Genomic DNA, 18,238 nt, shown 5'->3' on the forward strand with positions numbered 1-18,238 from the left:
AATCTGGCAGAAAAGAGTAGTGGAATGGTGCAAGGGTTCATCTAGTCTTGTTTCTGACAAGGATTTGCTTGCTTGCCTCCATAGCAGCTTAGATGCCTTGGATAAAGAAAAGGCTATCATCAAGGAACGTTTCCTCTTAAGGCCATGATCCTTCATCAATGAGTGTTGGTGCAAAGTCTCATGTTTGATTTTTTTTCTTTCGTAATTTACTTCTATATATGGTTTATGTGTTTGTAAATAACATCGCAGCACTGTAGAATTATTGTAACTATTCTTTATGGAGAGAAAAAAAATGTATTAATTTATGTAATATGTGGGATTTCTAAGCCTTTCTATTGTTTTGTGGGTGATTTGTCCGCAGTGCAAGTTTCCTGGAAATTGCATATCATTTGGCTTTAGATGCTGTTTGTTTCCTTCTTTTTCTTTTATGCTTTTGCTTGTTTACGTCGGCAATATGATGTAATAAACTCGTCAATGTGGCCCTACTAGGTTGTTTCAATGGGCTTTCCAAATTGGGGCAGGATCCTTTTCGGATCCTCTTTGTAGAAATTGGGAATCAATTAATGATGTTCATTCATCGTACATCGTACGGTTAGTTTTTGTTAAGTACTATTTATATTCAATGTAAAATAATTTCTAACCGCACGATGTACGATAAACAGACACGATTGATGGATCATCCGGATCCCCATAAAGATGATCCGTATTCCTTCCAATTTATACACCAACCAAGTTTTGCAATATATATATATATATATATGTATATGTATATGTATATATGTATTCTTGCTTGTCTTCTCTTCAAGTTGAATCATTTTGCATTGTGTTTGGTTTTGATTTTCTTGATACGTTGTTTTCTTCTTGGCTACCAACTCAACACTAGAGAGTAGCCTTGCCTATTAACCCGAGCTCGAATCCCTCTCCCTGCAGTTTAGATTAGTTGAAGGCGAATTAGCGCTTGTATAAAAAGAAAGCAGTCTCTCCCTGGTTTCAAATACATTCATGAATCTGTGATCCAAAGAATTGCCCTCTTGTTTTAGAATTTAGATTTCAGAGCTGGGTGATTGCTGTTGTCGTTGTAATTATGGAAGCGGCGGTCTTTACGTCAATTATAGTGCCTGCTGCAAAAAAAGCATCTGGATTCCTGTTTGGTGCCGCCAGAAAGGCGCATAAGACGGCTAAGATGTTTCCAGAACTCCACAACAATCTCAGTTCGATGCTAAAGTCTCTAGAGTCTCGGAGACCATTGATCGCGCCATCAATGCTTGTGCTCACTGCTCCGCCAGGGTGTGGGAAAACCTATATGGCAAAAATGCTTTGTCATGATCAACAAGTCAAAGGTATGTCTATAAAGTTTTTATGCGTTGCGGCTAACATTTTTTAGATGCGCATACTCGATGATATAATTGATTATGCGCACTTACAATTGTCAATGTGTGGTCGATCGTTTGTCCGCAAGAACATCTAATCACAACTACTACCTATGTACTAATGATATCAGTTATTTTCCATCTTTTTTTCTTCTAATGAGTAATGTTGTTTTCCTATCCAGCTAAATTCAAGGACAATATCTTCTTTACCGCGGTTTCCGAAAACCCCAGCATTGATGTCCAAGAATTCTGCCAACATGCCGGATTCAGGTCACCTGCTTTAGAAAATGAAGAAATTGCGGCTGGGCAAAATCCTTTCCTATTAATCTTGGATGATGTTCCGTCTACATCAGAATCCCTTCTTCACGAGTTTAATCAAATCAACATTTCAGATTCCAAGATTTTGGTGACATCAAGATGCCATTTTCCGAAATTCGGGTCTCCATATGAATTACAAGCATTGAGTAAAGACGATGCACTGACTCTTTTTCGTCGTTCAGCATTCCCGCCAAATACGAGCTTCAACGAAGCTGATTTTCAGCAAGAGTTGAATGAGGTGATTTATTAGTTTGAATTTCTAACATACATGCTTATATATACAATCTTGCTTATCAAAAATATAACTTATTACACAAATCACCCATGCACACAAGTGAACCCGTAGATTTTACCATATCTGTAAATAGTTATTCACCTTATTTGGGAAAATTGGGCTGCAGATAGTAAACCACTGTAAGAAATTTCCACTTGCCATTACAACGATAGGAGGGTCGCTTTGTAATCAGCCTATAGAGAAATGGAGACTCAAATGCACAGAATTATCTCAAGGTTCTATTCTTGAGTCAGAGGAAAGTTTGCGTGTAGCCCTCAAAGGTTGCTTAGATGACTTGAATAAAGGAATGGCTACTGTCAAGGATTGTTTCAAAGACCTTGGTTTATTTCCCAAAAACCAAAGAATCCCCGTTGCTGCCCTCCTTGATATGTGGACAGAGTTATATGAGGGAGCAAATGATAACATGTCAATGGTGAACCTCTATGAGCTCACCATCCGCAATTTGGCCAGTATTGTAATCACAAGGTATTCAAACCTTACTTTGATAACTAATTCACTATTGTGATCTGCACGTTTCAGAAACTTCTTCTGTGAAACTAAATTTTGATCACCACCAGGAATAAGGGTATGGATGGCTACTATGGTGAACACTTTGTCATCCAACATGATATGCTTAAATTGCTATCAATCCTTGAGAGTAGTGAAGACCCAATAGGACATAGACTGATTATAGACATACATGAAGAGGAGCTTCCAACATGGTGGACGGAGAAGCAGCAGAAAACGAATAAGGCTCGCTTGGTATCTGTCTCAACTGGTTGGCATCTCCGAACTCTCTTTAGAAAATAGATACATACATACATACATACATACATACATACATACATACAATCATGTACTACAAACTCACAAACATAATTTCACCTTAATTTCTCCCCACAGTCGCATCATATAGCACATTGTTTATTTTCAGGCGAATCATCTTCAACAGAGTGGCACAACATGGATCTACCAAAAGGCGAGGTTCTAGTTTTGAATTTTCAAGCAAAGAACTATGCCTTACCCAAGTTCATGAAGAAAATGTGCAAGTTAAAGGTTCTAATAGTCACAAATGATGGCTTCTCACCTGCTAGCTAAGCAACTTTGAACTGCTGTGTACTTTATCTAATCTAAAGAGACTAAGACTAGAGAGTACTTCAATTCCTTTGATAAGCAAGGAGAGCATTCAATCAAAAAAAAAGAAGAGCATTCAATCGAAGAGTCTAAAGAAGATATCTTTATTCATGTGTAACGTCAGAGAAGCATTTGGAAACTCTTCCATCCAAATTTTTGAGACATTCCCATACCTAGAGGAGTTGCACATCGACTATTGTAACGATTTGGAGAAATTGCCTACCAAGGGAGTTGCACATCGACTATTGTAACGATTTGGAGAAATTGCCTACCAAGCTATGTGATCTTATCCGCCTAAAAGTTCTCAGCATCACCAACTGTCATAAGCTATCTGTCTTGCCTGAAGATATCGGAAAGCTGGAGAATTTGGAAGTGTTGAGGCTAAGGTCCTGCACAGACTTGAAAAAGCTTCCGGGCTCGATTGAGAAACTCAATAAGTTGTGCTTTCTTGACATATATAATTGTTCCCGCATTAAGGATTTGCCCGAAAGCATTGGTAATATGAATGGTTTAAGAAAAATCAACATGGCACAATGTTCAAGATTGAATGAGCTGCCTGTGTCAGTGTATGATCTTGATCAGCAATTAGAGAAAGTGACATGTGACGAAGGCGCAAGAAATTTAGGGGAATCTGTCTTATCAAATCTCGACAAAATAACGGTGGCTAAAGAAGAATTCAACCTGAATTGGCTCCACAGACCTCAGAATTGAGAGCTCTCTTTCCACAATAAGTATTGGAGCAAATGTCCTGTGTGTGATTTGTATGGTTTATTCTTCCCTGTTTCTCATTTGGTGTTTGTATGAGATATTGCATCATTCCACCGTCTTGGATTTCCCTGAGTTTCTTCTCCATATACTGTTGAAATGGTACTAGGCCATGATCTTTTTGTTTAATTTCTTGAAGGTTTTAGCTTTCAAGAATTGGGGATTCGAAGAATAAGAAATGCAGAGAGGCAGAAGTGAGAGAGTAATTTTTTTTCATTGTAATTCATACATCCAAAACCCTAGCATATAGAAGGCTTGGAGTGGTCCTATTTTTCAGGGATCAATCTCAGTCCTCTAGAGCATCAGGAGTTGTGATCCTTTCACTTGGGAATGGATCCAGCAACACAATACATTCAAGGGATGAGAACAAACACAGCTGTTCATCTTTCTTGAAATTGTAACTCTACTAAAGATAAAGATGCACTGACTCTTTTTCGAAATTCGGGCCTCCATATAATTTACAAGCATTGACAGATAAAGATGCACTGACTCTTTTTCGTCTTTCAGCAAACCTGCCAAATACGAGCTGTGACATACCAAATGATCTTCAGAAACAGGTGATTTATTAGTTCGAGTTTCTAATGTATATGCCCTTATTTATGCATTCCTGCTTATAGAAAATGCCACTTACCACACAAATCACCCATGCACGCAAGTGAACCCGTAGATTTTACTATATCTGTAAATAGTTATTCACCTTATTTGGGACAATTGGACTGCAGATAGTAGACCACTGTAAGAGATTTCCACTTGCCATTACAACCGTAGGGACGTCACTTCGCAATCAGCCTATGGAGAAATGGAAAATCAAACTCACAGAATTATCTAAAGGTTCTTCTATTCTTGATTCAGAGAAAAATTTGCTTGCACTCCTCAAAAGTTGCTTAGATGACTTGAATAAAGAAATGGCTCCTGTCAAGGATTGTTTCATAGACCTTGCTTTATTTCCTGAAGACCAAAGAATTCCCGTTGCTTCCCTTCTTGATATGTGGGCAGAGTTATATGAGGGATCAAATGATAACATGTCAATGGTGAACCTATACGAGCTCACCTTCCGCAATTTGGTCAGTCTTGTAGTCACAAGGTATTCAAACTTTACTTTTTTTATCAATTTACTACTGTGATATGCACGTTTCAGAAATTTCTTCTGTGAAACTAAATTGTGATCACAACCAGGACTAGGGATTTGGATGGATACTATGGTGAACATTTTGTTATCCAACATGATATGCTTAAATTGCTATCAATCCATGCGAGTCATGATGAAGACCCAATAGGATATAGACTGATTGTAGACATACGTGAAGATAAGCTTCCACCATGGTGGACAGAGAAGAAGCAGAAAACAAAGAAGGCTCGCTTAGTATCTGTCTTAACTGGTTGGCATCTCTGAACTCCTTCTTCATAAAATAGATACATACATATGTACAATCACGTACATACAAGCTCACAAACGTAATTTCACATTAATTTCTCCCCACAGTCACATCATATAGCACATTGCTTATTTGCAGGCGAATCGTCTTCAACAGAGTGGCACAACATGGATCTACCAAAAGGCGAGGTTCTAGTTTTGAATTTTCAAGCAAAGAGCTATGCCTTACCCAAGTTTATGAAGACAATGCACATGTTGAAGGTTCTAGTGGTCACAAATTATGGCTTCTCACTTGCTGAGCTAAGTGAGTTTGAACTGCTGTGTTCTTTATCTAATCTAAAGAGACTAAGATTAGAGCGTATTTCGATCCCGTTGATAAGCAAGAAAATCATTCCATCGAAGAGTCTAAAGAAGATATCTTTATTCATGTGTAACGTCAGTCAAGCATTTGGAAACTCTTCCATCCAAATTTTTGAGACATTCCCATACCTAGAGGAGTTGCACATCGACTATTGTAACGATTTGGTGAAATTGCCCGCCAAGCTATGTGATCTTATCCGCCTAAAAGTTCTCAGCATCACCAACTGTCATAAGCTATCTGTCTTGCCTGAAGACATCGGAAAGCTGGAGAATTTGGAAGTGTTGAGGCTAAGGTCCTGCACAGACTTGGAAAAGCTTCCAGGCTCGATTGAGAAACTCGATAAGTTGTGCTTTCTTGACATATATAATTGTTCCGGCATTAAGGATTTGCCCGAATGCATTGGTAAGATGAATGGTTTAAGAAAAATCAACATGGCACAATGTTCAAGATTGACTGTGCTGCCTGTGTCAGTGTATGATCTTGGTCAGCAGTTAGAGAAAGTGATATGTGATGAAGACGCAAGAAATTTTTGGGAATCTGTGTTATCAAATCCCGACAAAATAACAGTGGCTAAAGAAGAATTCAACCTGAATTGGCTCCACAGACTGCAGATTTGAGAGCTATCTTTCCACGATAAGTATTGGAGCAAATGGTCTGTGTGATTTGTATTCCAGTTTATTTTTTCCTTTTTCTCATTTGGTGTTTGTATGAGATATTGCATCATTCCAATGGCTTGGATTTCCCTGGTTTTCTTCTCTATATACTGATTAAGATTTGATGAATTTTTTATTTTAATTTTTTTCTTCCCACGACAGACAGGAAAAACCCTCTAGTGCCTACCTTTTTTCATCACTTCCCTCTCATCCCCTACATGCTTCTCACATCTCTTAACCATCTATCTACTGGCTAATGGGTGCGGTCTCTCCATCGCTTTGTCAATTAGAGCCTTTGTATTTGTGGTCACTCTACCGATGTAGCAGATATGGCCTGCTACTCGATCAGAGCCTTCGTATTTGTGGTTGCTCTATCGATGTAGCAGATATGGCCTACTTCTCAACCCCGCATGTAAACTGGCGGCTATGCCAGGTACAAAGGTTGTCAGATTAACAATTAAAATCAAATTTAATCCACAGTAAAAATATACAACTAGGTTTGAAAAATATATGACACAGACAGACAGACAGACTCCAACCTCCAAGGATAGTATACGGGATGATATAGCATAGAGCCTTCAATCTACCTATCTGATTTTCTTTGCTAATAATCTATTGCACATTCTCTCTTTTTTTTACTGGTTTTTCACCAACAGCAAAAACTCTTTCCCACTAACCTCCAATTAAATTGCGTACACTATTTCCCCGCTGCTATCAGCATCAAGTTCAGTTCCGGCTGCTGGTATAGTAGCTTCGGCAATTATTTGCATGATTGCATCAAGAAGAATGACATATTAAGAAAAATGGCGAAGCGCTTGCCTGATTGGAAGCAGAGGCCGCTACTGCTAGAAGACCATCCCGAAAAGTGTACTTGGAGGTGCCTGAGGAAGCAGAGACCTTGCACATAGGAAGGCCTAAAGTGAACAAATTGTTGAACTCCATGGGTCGTTTTTAAGACCGCTAGATACTGCTCTGGAGGTGCAGCAGGAAGCAGGTGAAATCATGGAGGCCGTGGTTTCAATAAGCAATACAGAGACGGAGCTCGAACCCGTTGAAGAGAAGAGTGTGGTACAAGGTATACATAGAACCACTTGGTTTACATATAGAATTGTTAATTTAAAGATGTTCAGAAATGCACCAAGCTTAGTCCTTGGAAAGGCTACAAAATGTATATACACTCCAAGGAACTTGTGGATTTGGACAAATCTCTACAAAGACTGTTAGCTATACTTAGAGCGCCAGAAATAAGAGATATGGAGGCAGTAAGGAATATATCTACGGAGGTCAGCCAAATTGAATATGAGATTGATTTGCCGGGTCGAAGATGATGTTATTGAACAATGAAAAGGTGTTGATGTTGATGCTGATTTCTCCTGGAGGATTGGGGAAAACCACTTTGGCTACAAAGTTTTGTCAACGGATATGCTTTCCAGAAGGTCTTGCAAGAGAGGTAATTCTGAGTCTGCAAATGTACTCAACAGATATGCTTCTGTATGTCAATTATGAACTCGATCTAAAAACAATAACAACTAAAAGCACACTAGTTGCTTATCCATTTTCTTATCTTCACCTTCGAATGGTAATTGACTTCATTTTAGATATTTAATGGCCAGCAACAGATAGTCGAGCGATGTAGGGGGTTCCACTAGCAATTACAGTGGTTGCGGGATCACTTCGTGGGCAGCCTGTAGAGATCTGGCACCAAAGACTGTTTAAACGGTGTAAACATTCTGGGACGGAATGCTTCTTAGACCTAGGTCCATTTCTTGAAGACCAAAGAATCCCTGCTGTTGCCTTCATTCATATTGGCACTTGGCTGAGTTACATGATCTCAACGAAAACATCGACTGCATCGCAAACCTAGAAGAGCTCACCAAGCGAAGTCTGACTAATCTTGTCGTGAGAGGACTAGAATTCTCTTCCCTCCTTTTTCCATCCATTTTCATCCTCTCCTCTTACATTCTTTATTTTGTCTTTCTCTTTCTATAAAAAATTAATATAAGATATTGACGTGGCTTAACCGTGACCGTTCAAATAGAAGAAGAGTGAAGGAGAGGGAAAAAAAAAGAGGGAGAGAATCCTACTCCGTTGTGAGAAGGTGTGCGTGCCTCTTTTAGATCTCAAGCAGTTGCCACTTACAAGATATGATATGTGATGAGTGGATATTAATCTATATTTTTATCCTATTTTTAGCATTAATTTATTATTTTGTGGGAATTTGGTTTATATTTCAATTGTATGACATGTGAATCCACTGTAAGTAAAAAGCAATGAAAATGAGTTTGAGAGTATTTCTAGTTAAAGCGGGGTTCACAAGTCTTTTAAATTGTTCGTGCCAAAGTTCTAGAATATTAAACCAAGCTGTTGGACCATGATGAATTAATTAGGGTGCTATCCACACATTTACTTCTCACATCCCTTTGTTAAATTCTGTCATTTGATCTTCTTCAATTCATCTGATCTGATGACTAAAAATTAGAAGAACGTGTGAAAAGTAAAAAAAAATATGCGGATATCACACCTCATTAATTAAGGTCTAGTGCGCAATGCTAGCAAATTGACCTTTTGGACTATGTTGAGCCATATATTTTCACAAACAAAATATATTAGCAAGTCTTATTAAAAATGGAGTTTTAACGAAAAGTCTACGATACTGTTCACTTTAACGAAAAACCACATTTTTACACTAAAAAGTCAATCCTAGTACTATTCACTTTACCCTTTATTTTGTCTTTATCATTAAAACTCAAAATTTTCATGTTCTTTTCATTAATTTTCCTTATTAAAAACGGGAAGACTTCAAAAACATAGTAGAGTCCTAAACCCTATATATATATATAAGAAATAAAGAGAGAGAGGAAAAAAAAAACTCTACAACCCATATACATGTGGACCTCAATGTGTGATAAATCTGGTGAAGTTTGTCATCTACATGGCAACCAAATAGGTCGTGTGTTTCCAGAACTCTCCAAAACTCCCACGTTCTCCACTCAAGTGATGGTTTTCTCTCCGCATCTCCACATCCTAGAAAAGTAGCATTGCACTAACTTCAACTGCCATGTCCACCGTTTGCCTATAAAAAGGCATCGAACAAAAGCAAATGGGGAGAAAAAAACAAAAGAACAGGACACAGAGAAGAGAGCAGAGAAGAACGGACGGCAAAGCAAAACAAATCAAGAAAGATACCACAAAGGGAGCAAAAATATTAGGTATAAATTTATTGTTTATATTTTTATTTTTTGTTCTCTGTCTTTTCGGCATAGCATGTTTCTATGTAGACACGGAGGTGCCGGCAAATGATCTTTAAGGGGACTGTCACATCCTGACCCAGGCTTCATCACATTCCGGGCTCGATTCCGCCGTAGCATGATATTGTCTGCTTTGAGCTCCGACCATATCCTCACGGTTTTGTTTCTGGAAACTCAATGGGTCACCTATCCTGAGATTGCTCTCGTGCAAACTCGCTTAACTTTGGAGTTCTGATGAAGTCCAAAACCAGTGAGCTTTCAAAATGCATGTACATAGGCGATGTGGGATCTAACAGGACGGTCGAAATCTGCTAGTCAGGGCATTTTATCGACACAGCAAAGGTTTTGAAGACAGCAACGCTTAAAAGAAAAACGAAGAAAGAGAGGATCTGGACTCTCCACCAACAGCAGCCTGATGTGACCTCTCTGCCCAGCAAGTTCGTCCATGCCGAGAAGAAAAAGTGCAGTCCGTGCTACTCCTTGCAGAGCCGTCGCTGCCATGAATTTTTAAGTGGTCCATACCACTCGACGGAGCTCGAGACGAAGTTCTATAGCCAGACGCTCTCCGCTCCTTGTCGCTGCCGTTAGCCCCATGAAATTCTTGTGGGTGGTCTAAACCACCGTGTGAAGTTCCAATCAAATCTGAGTGATCGATGCTCTTCATCGTCCATGCTCCGTCCTGAGAAAGAATTTGCCTGCACTCCTTCATCTCCACCACAACCCAGCTCCTGCCGCCGTAAACTGGTGGAGAAAGATAGGAAGAAACAAAATTCCTCCTGTTCGGTGGAAGCAAGCAAAGGGCCAGACTTCAAGTTTGGTCATCGATCACTGTTCATGTGTTGAGGAGGCTCCCAAAAAATCTACTGCAACAAATGACTCTCTGTTTTCATATTGTTTCGATGGACTTCGTAGCAAAGAGCAGTGTTGCCTTCCTCATATAATGAACACTGCTCTAAATATTAAACCGTGTTGCTGCTTCGAAGGTCGAGGACATGTCGCTGCAATGTTCTTGAAAGTTTCTGGAGCTCTCGCTAGTTCGATGAAGAAAGGAAGTGCGAGTGCAAATAGCACGTGATGAAGAGCAAAACAAATTGGATGCCAATGCATGCGATTCCCTAGAAAAAGAGGCAAAATATTATCAGAAAATGGTGAAAAGATGGCAAATCCTGATCATGATCACCCTAAGGAACTCACGTGGCATTGAAAGTTTGAAATTGAGAAGTCCAAATAAAAAAGGCCTTGTTCTCTCTTTGATTCAAAAGGCAAAACCTTTCTTTATCCTTTTTGCTTCTGCTGAGCACCGAAAGCACCACATGGAGAGCAAGTGGATAATAGTGGATGTAAACCAAAATAAGCGTCCAAAGCCTATTGCCTCGGCAACTCACGTGACTTAAATATCAATCATAACTATGACTAAGTTATTAATTTTAGCCATCATTATGTTTGATTCATAAGTCAAACTTGTGGAGTTTCAAATACACTGAAGGCTGCAGCAAGGGAGGAAAATATGAGCTCCTCTAAAACGTGGAATGCAACTCACGTGGACCTTATAAGCATGGGCATCAATTACTGAAGATGGTGCAAGTAAACATGGAGCCACATCATGTGTGAAGACGATGCCGACATCAAATCTGTGGAGGACGTAAATCACTTCAAATACCATGAACACAAGCCATATCAAAGCACGAAGTTCGATGGTCTTACCATCTCAAAACGGAGAACTCACACCACGTCCAACAATTGGTGAAACTCACCCCACATTAAATCAATGGGTCAAATTCCCATTAAAACTACAAAAATATTAAATGGCATAAAGCCATGTCAAGTCTCAAATGGAACAAAGCCACGTCAATTCCCAAATGGCACAAAGCCGTATCAAATATCAAATGGCACGAAGCTGTGATAAGACTCAAATAGCATGAAGTCGCGTTCAACTCCAAATGACTCAAAGTACTTGCTTGCAAGAGCCTAAACAGGCATCAAATGCTCCAATGGCATAAAGTCCTTGCCTGCACGAGTTGAAACTACACAAGGCATCAAATGCTCCTCACATGCATGAGTTGAAATTGCATAAGGCATCAAATCTCAACAAATTTGTGAACTATGCCGTTTTGATTCCGCCAAGGATACGTAGGCAATCTAGTACCATATTCTAGACGCAATCGCAAAGCTCAAACACAAAACCGAATCCCTGGTTCATTCAACCAAATAAACCAAACACCAAATCCTTTCTTTAGTGGGTCATTCACTCACTAAAAATCTCAAATCAAATCAAACGAACTACAAGTGACTTGATCGCTCAAGAGGGTACGTAGGCAATCTAGGGCTCGACCGAGGTGCAGTCGCAAAATCAAATAAACACCCAAATCCCCAAGTTACAATTTATTCATACTGGAATCAAATGGTTTTTCCTTTTTAACGAAGGATTGTAATTACTAGACGCATGGTCTAGAACAGATTGAACTCAAATTAATAACCCTCTTCAGAAAAATGAACAAGGGTGAAATTGTGTCAAGTGAATTATTTGTTTACATATTGTGTACAATTTTTGCTCAACAGGCTTAATTTAGCATCTTGATTATGAAGATAGTGTTTTCTGAAGTTTGTCCCTTAGAAGTTTCTGGGGACGTTATAATTTTTCCAACCCATCCTTTTGGGCTTGATTTGGAGCTGATTTGGTTTGAAAATGTGGAGCATCTATGACTGGGCAAATTCTCCATCATTGAATAAGAATGTATTTTCATAAGTTATCCTAATTATTTATTTTACTAGTTTTATTTTAAAACTTTTCTAGAAAGAATTTAATTGTAGTAATAGAAATAGACTTAGCCGTGCATTAGGCTTTTCTTCGCATCACTTGGAGAATTTTGCTACAACTTTTGCATTTGTACTTCAGACTACAAGGGTGTTTTTCTATCTTTCAATCTTAATAATATTTTATTTGGATTTTAATCATGAATATGAGTAACTAACTTTCTTTTGCTAGGGCAAAATTACGAGCCTTAACATAAATATGTAGTTTCTTTTTAATTGCTTATGAAGTTATGCATGCATACTTTGAATTATAGAACACTGTGTTTAAATCATTTATATGTCTTAATGCACCATTAGGATGTTTAGACAAGTAATTGGATGCAATTTCTATTGGAATGCCCTCTGAAATTGATTAATGCTTCTTGTAATTGATAATTGTAATTTCACTTAAGGCGAATCCCATGTCTTAAGGATTGTATGGTTTTTGAAAAGGTTTTCACAAAGCTTAATGAGTCTTATATTTTTAGACTTGATCTAAATGCCACAGGCCGATTGCATGTTAAATATACGTTCTAACTTGAATGCCATATGTAATATATGCATTAGGAAAACCTAACCTTCAAAGTTGCATGTGTTAACTAATAAGCAATTGATATAACTACATAAGAATGTGTTTGGACCCAATTTTACACTATCGGCTCGTGCAATCAAGGCCATTGATGAACATAGCTCTCAACCGTTGGATGGCAGAATAGTTAAGATAATTATTATCGAAGGATATATTGTGGTTTTAACCATGATATTATCTTTTAATAATATATCAATTGATATAGACTAAATATGATCAATATCCTGGCGTTTGTTTGGAAATGGGTTTCTCGGCATGGGATAATATTAAAGAAGAATGGTTATATTATAACCAATGGTCATGAAAAGAATTGCAATTCATTTGCAATTCTCTAGTCGACACATGCATAGACATGGAGGGTTGGAATATGTGATCGAGTCGGTTATTTGAAAATGCATGATTGCACCTGGACAGATTTGGTGGAAAGATTAAGAGTTAAACTTGCATTTGAATTACTAGAGGCAATGCCCCCTTTATTGCCGAGTCCTGTGGGAATGCATGGCTAGGGGATAAACTTGCATGTTGATTATTTGCATGCCTTGGTTCCAGCACCGTGGAGGTCATCAGATAGGCTGTTGCATGCTAATTATTTGCTTGAAATAAGGAGATAATGATGGCATCTAAAAGATAGGCTGTTGCTTACCTTGAGAAGTCTTTGACTGGGACCCTAGCTGACAAGTTTGAATTGAAATAAAATCCTACACTAGTGTGAAGCCGCGCCACATAACATTTGCTTTTATAAATACAGTGTCACAGACAACATTCAGGAGCCCCCTCCAATTCAACACACAAACTGCCTTGCGCAAACTCTCGCTCTACGTAAAACCTCTCAACAACCTTGAGATTTTTATTTTTCCGCCAACACATCTTCAGTTTGAATAAACAGCACTGTGAAGGCAACCGATGACACCTTCAGTTTGGATAAACAACACTGTTGCCGTATAATCAGCAATCCACAGAGCACCTTTAGTTTGGATAAATAGCACTGTGTCGAGGTCGACTGATTATCTATCCAAATCTCGGTCGAGAGGGATTTTCGAATCCTTGTTGGCAGAGGTCATCTCATTAGCCTTCTCGGCTAAGTAAGATGTTACAGGTTACTACATTCGGCACATTGAAAGCCGAATTTGATATTGAACTTCGCAGAACTAGCAGCCTTGTCTTTAGGCTCTAGAACTCGAAGGCCCAGATGTGTTCCTTCCTTGCCCGCAGTTGCAAGATCAAGAAGTTAGCAGCGCGCTCAACACGACATCAACACATTTTACTCATCGGCCGAGCTCGGCCGACGAGTTGGCACACCCCGCACATAATCGAAGGACGTAGTTAGCTTATTAATTACTCGGCCTATGCGCCACGTAGGCTTGGTAGTTTTTAGGGTCAACAGAATGTTAATGGCAATTTCTTTAGGAAATTATTATTAGCACTCTAAAAATCTCATTCTACACTCGTCACAAATGTATTTTTCTTTCTAATAATATAAAGTTTGGAATGCCAAATGAGATTTTTGGAGTGCTAATTACAATTCCCTTTCTTTAAAACCTTTGTTTTCCTTAGTGGCAATTTTAATTCTGTCAATTTAGTTAATTTTATTTTCTTGCAATCTTTGTTTTGTTTTTCAAAGAATCTTTGTTTGATTTCACAATTTCAAATCTTTTCCAAATATTGTGTTGAATAGTTAACTAAGATTTGGTTTTAGATACAAGTTATTCATATCAATGATTGTGGATACCAACCTTGTTTGAGCCGTGTATACAACAATTGTTTTATTCTCTTACAAGTATTTTATAGATGTTTTAAACTCTTTTTAACATATGGTAAAAATCCTATCAATATGCCATGAAGACACAAAATCCACATTTGGTGATATGTATTTTACATTTCCAAATTCCTTTGTTGGAATGTTTGTGGTCCAGTAAATGCCTCCATGCATGTGAAGTTTTTACCCATGTATTTTGAGTGGAAAGTCCTCCCTCTTAATCATTGTAAATCTTCCCGTCTTTTCATTTAGACCTACTGATAACGTTTTTTATGTTGACGAAAGATAGGATAGTTACGGTTTCCAAAAAGAAAAAACGATAGGATGGTTACACACGACAAGGAAAAAAAAAAATTCAAACTTGAGAGAGCACAGCTGTAGCCTGTGGCTCTGCTATGAAAATTGTCCCTCATAAAAATCCGAAAGAGAGCAGAGGCGCAACAGAAAAGCCAATCTAAAAGACGCGAAAGCAATACAACAAAATACCAAAAGAGAGGCCAGTTCACTTGGCTCTTCAGCTCCAGCTTCGTCCGTTGACCTCTGATGGTAGCCTCCAGGGACCAAGAGTGGAAGGGAGGAGGATGGGGGTCTCGTCTCTTCCACCCTTCATGGCGCCTCCTCCTCCATTAGCAAGCGGAGCCACCCAATTCGCCACCGTATTGAATAAGGTTGGCCAAATTGTAGGTTGCAATCAAACACAAATATTTCTAATTTTGCTGTATTGGGAGTGCCTTGGTAACTATGGCACTAGAATTTATTGGCGGAACACTGTTTACGCTGCTCTACGACGGCGTTAAGCAAGCGATGAGCAAGAGCAGCACCTTTAAATCCCTTCTGGGAGACCTCAAATCTACACTAGACTCCCTAGTACCCAGAGACATCCAACAAATTGAAGAACATAATGTGGAATTGGGTCTCCCCAACGACGAAATCGAAAGTCTTAAATTGCAGATGGAGGAAGGCGTAAAGCTGGTTGTAAAGTTATCGAATTTTCGAATGTGGAACTATTGCTGTTTGTATGATTATACTGACCAAATTGTTGAGTTGGATAGGGCTCTCAAAAGATTGCTGCAAAAATTGAAGGTGCAGGAAGCAAGGGATGTGAAAGAGGTTTTATTGTTGTCGAGGCAAAACCGAGATAAATTGGATGAAGTGAACAGAAGACTGTTAGATATACAGAAATTACTGCAGCAGAGAGCTGGGGAAGGAGGGAGTGGCTTGCAGAATTTGGTTTCCGGAAGTAGTACAGAAACCGCTCCGCCGGAGCAAACTCAAGGGAATGGTGGGGAACAAGGTGAGTTGATTGGAACTAAATTTATAGACATGCTTGCTGTCGATTTTCTTTTGCCCTTTTTGGAATATAGCTTTTGTTGTAGCAATAAGCATTACTTAATATTTAGCTAATTTTAGATCAGACATATGGTAATTAAACCCGATCATCTGATATTGATTTTGCTTTCATTGAATATTGACGCCCATGGCTAGCAAGAGCTTAACACCCTTCTTTGATAGTAGTGTGTAAGACTTTCGACTCCCTTATGTAACTTGTTGATGTACCCGACGATAGACTAAACTTGCGAATAGAGAATAACTAGAAACACACAAGATATATACTGGTTTGGCAGAACTTTTGCCTGCGTCTAGTTGTGATTTCTCTGGGTTGATGTGTATTCTTAAAATGAGAGATTAGGTTTGACTGCTTGGATTTATTTCTGGTGTCAAGTGTTGAAAAGATAACACAAAAAGAGATTTCATATTTCTTTATTTGAATAGAGATGTAAACTCTATGTTTACAACTTTACGGTTCTTTCTTCTCAGTTCTGTTCTTTATCAGTTATTAAAGGAAAAGATAATAGAGCAGTTAACTCTATATTTGAATGACTCTCGCTATTTCCATTCTTTCTCAAATGATCAGATTTATAAGTGGATGTAAAAAGTTAATATTTACTTGATTATGTTCTTGGTTTATAAATGAATTTTTTTATTTAATTCCAAATTTGTGAGGTGTCTCACTTTTTTTCCTTTCACATATCCTGAACTTTTGATTGAAACAATTACAAGTTTTCTTATTTTGATGGTGTTCTAATTATGCAGTGACATCTTTTGATGGAGGAGCTTCTCTAGAAGCAGTGTTTTTGGCTTTGTTTGACGCTGTTATAGGAGCAAAGGACAAGATTGTGATGTTTAAACCACTATTTGAAAATCTTATATCCACCCTAGAATCTTTAAAACCATTGATTGAAGAGGTAACAAAACATAAGAAGATATTAGATCGCGCAGAGGAGCGACTCGAAGATTTTAGAATACAAATGGAGAATGGTGTAGAGCTCATAGACAAGTGCGCCAAAGATCACTTGTGGGCCAGCTGCAAACAGTGTAAATACACTGACAGGCTTCTCAGATTGGACGAATCGCTTCAAATACTGTTAAATATACTGAAAGTGAAAGTAGCAAGAGATGTGAAGCAGACCTTTGCTTCAGTGCAACATATAGAGGCCGTGATCAAGCAAATTGAAGAAAGTGATGTGCTTCAAGGTCAAATTCAAACTAGAGCTCGGAATGCATTACCAGAACCTTTATCACCTACAGTTGGATTAGATATGCTGGATGTGCGGGGAACAAGGGATGTGCAGGAGGCATTGCCTTCTGTCAGGAATAAAAAAGCGGTTGTGGAGACAATTGAAGGAAGTGGTGTGGTACAGAACCAAAGTGAAATTGAAGGTACTGCAGTACATGAACCTCCATTCTTACAGTTGGATTTGATATAGGAGTCAAACCAACATAGCCATAGTATTCTGGTATTTTGATGTTATAGATTCTTTTTAGAACTTATTTTGTCATATAACTGAATTTTGAGCTTTATTTACAATTTATATGGGATTTGTCATGTCTAGGATTGCGTTCAAGTAGCAAACTGTCGACTACCTCGGCGCCTTCAACTTTTCGGACAGAGGGTGAGATCGTGCAGTCCTCCAATGTGAAGAAATTCAGATTTAATGAACTGAAAACAGCCACCAGGAACTTCCGTTCTGATTACATTTGGGGTGAAGGATATTCAGGTCCTGTCTTTAAGAACTGGGATAATCAGAATTGATAGAGATTTTACCACACACGCAAACGGGTTAAAAACTCCTATATTACTTGCAAGAATGACAAGGTTGTTGTAATATAAACGGTTCTCGCAAGGTCGTTCTCCATAGGGATTATTAAATAATTCGAAATAAACTAAATTTCAATTAATTACTGTAAAGCAGAAAGTTGAGATGATTGGTTTTATAACCTACTTAAATTAAAACGAATTTAATTAATAAAATAACTAATATGCAATATTAAAGATGAAAGGAAAATAAAACTGTTTTGGAAAAAATCAAATTAAGAAAACACTAGGGTTTCACCATCACCTAGCAATCCTATGTATTTTTATCAATTACTTATGATCTATACATGTCACTTTGAAGGTTAAGTTTTCCTAATTTATATTCTACTTGGAACCTCCAACATAGAACGTATATCTAACATGCAATCCGTTCGGACGTTCGGATCAAATCTGAACATGAGAGACTCATTATGCTTTTATGAAAACCCTTTGAAAAACCATGCAA

At 38.3% G+C, this 18,238-nt stretch overlaps 2 protein-coding genes and 1 pseudogene across 2 annotated transcripts; all 3 read left to right on the forward strand.

The window, feature by feature from the left end:
* The first annotated feature begins 876 nt into the window (after positions 1 to 876).
* LOC125471202 lies at positions 877 to 3,918 on the forward strand (annotated as a pseudogene).
* LOC103956518 (probable disease resistance protein At5g66890) lies at positions 3,840 to 6,338 on the forward strand. Its single transcript, XM_048571345.1, is given in 7 exon segments — positions 3,840 to 3,846; positions 4,001 to 4,055; positions 4,280 to 4,418; positions 4,584 to 4,945; positions 5,038 to 5,240; positions 5,376 to 6,179; positions 6,182 to 6,338. Coding segments are annotated over 7 exon segments (1,623 nt in total). The 3' UTR covers positions 6,235 to 6,338.
* Positions 6,339 to 15,377: 9,039 nt separating this feature from the next.
* On the forward strand, positions 15,378 to 17,876 carry LOC103956519. Its single transcript, XM_009368526.3, has 3 exons — positions 15,378 to 15,930; positions 16,731 to 17,357; positions 17,531 to 17,876. The coding sequence occupies exons 1-3, from the start codon at positions 15,378 to 15,380 to the stop codon at positions 17,728 to 17,730; spliced, it is 1,380 nt and encodes a 459-aa protein (XP_009366801.2). The 3' UTR covers positions 17,731 to 17,876.
* Positions 17,877 to 18,238: the final 362 nt, after the last annotated feature.

This window comes from the organism of the source record quoted next, unplaced genomic scaffold (genome assembly GCF_019419815.1).
Source record: "Pyrus x bretschneideri cultivar Hongxiangsu unplaced genomic scaffold, Pyrus_bretschneideri_v1 Contig59, whole genome shotgun sequence".
In the NCBI taxonomy this organism is placed as follows: Eukaryota; Viridiplantae; Streptophyta; class Magnoliopsida; order Rosales; family Rosaceae; genus Pyrus; species Pyrus x bretschneideri.

What these genes read in the sequence shown, in the direction of transcription:
- LOC103956519 (XM_009368526.3), top strand. Translation starts at nt 15,378, where the DNA reads ATGGCACTAGAATTTATTGGCGGAACACTGTTTACGCTGCTCTACGAC. An exon ending in AGGGAATGGTGGGGAACAAG is followed by an intron (nt 15,931 to 16,730) that starts GTGAGTTGATTG and finishes CTAATTATGCAG; the next exon opens with TGACATCTTTTGATGGAGGA. An exon ending in GAACCAAAGTGAAATTGAAG is followed by an intron (nt 17,358 to 17,530) that starts GTACTGCAGTAC and finishes TGTCATGTCTAG; the next exon opens with GATTGCGTTCAAGTAGCAAA.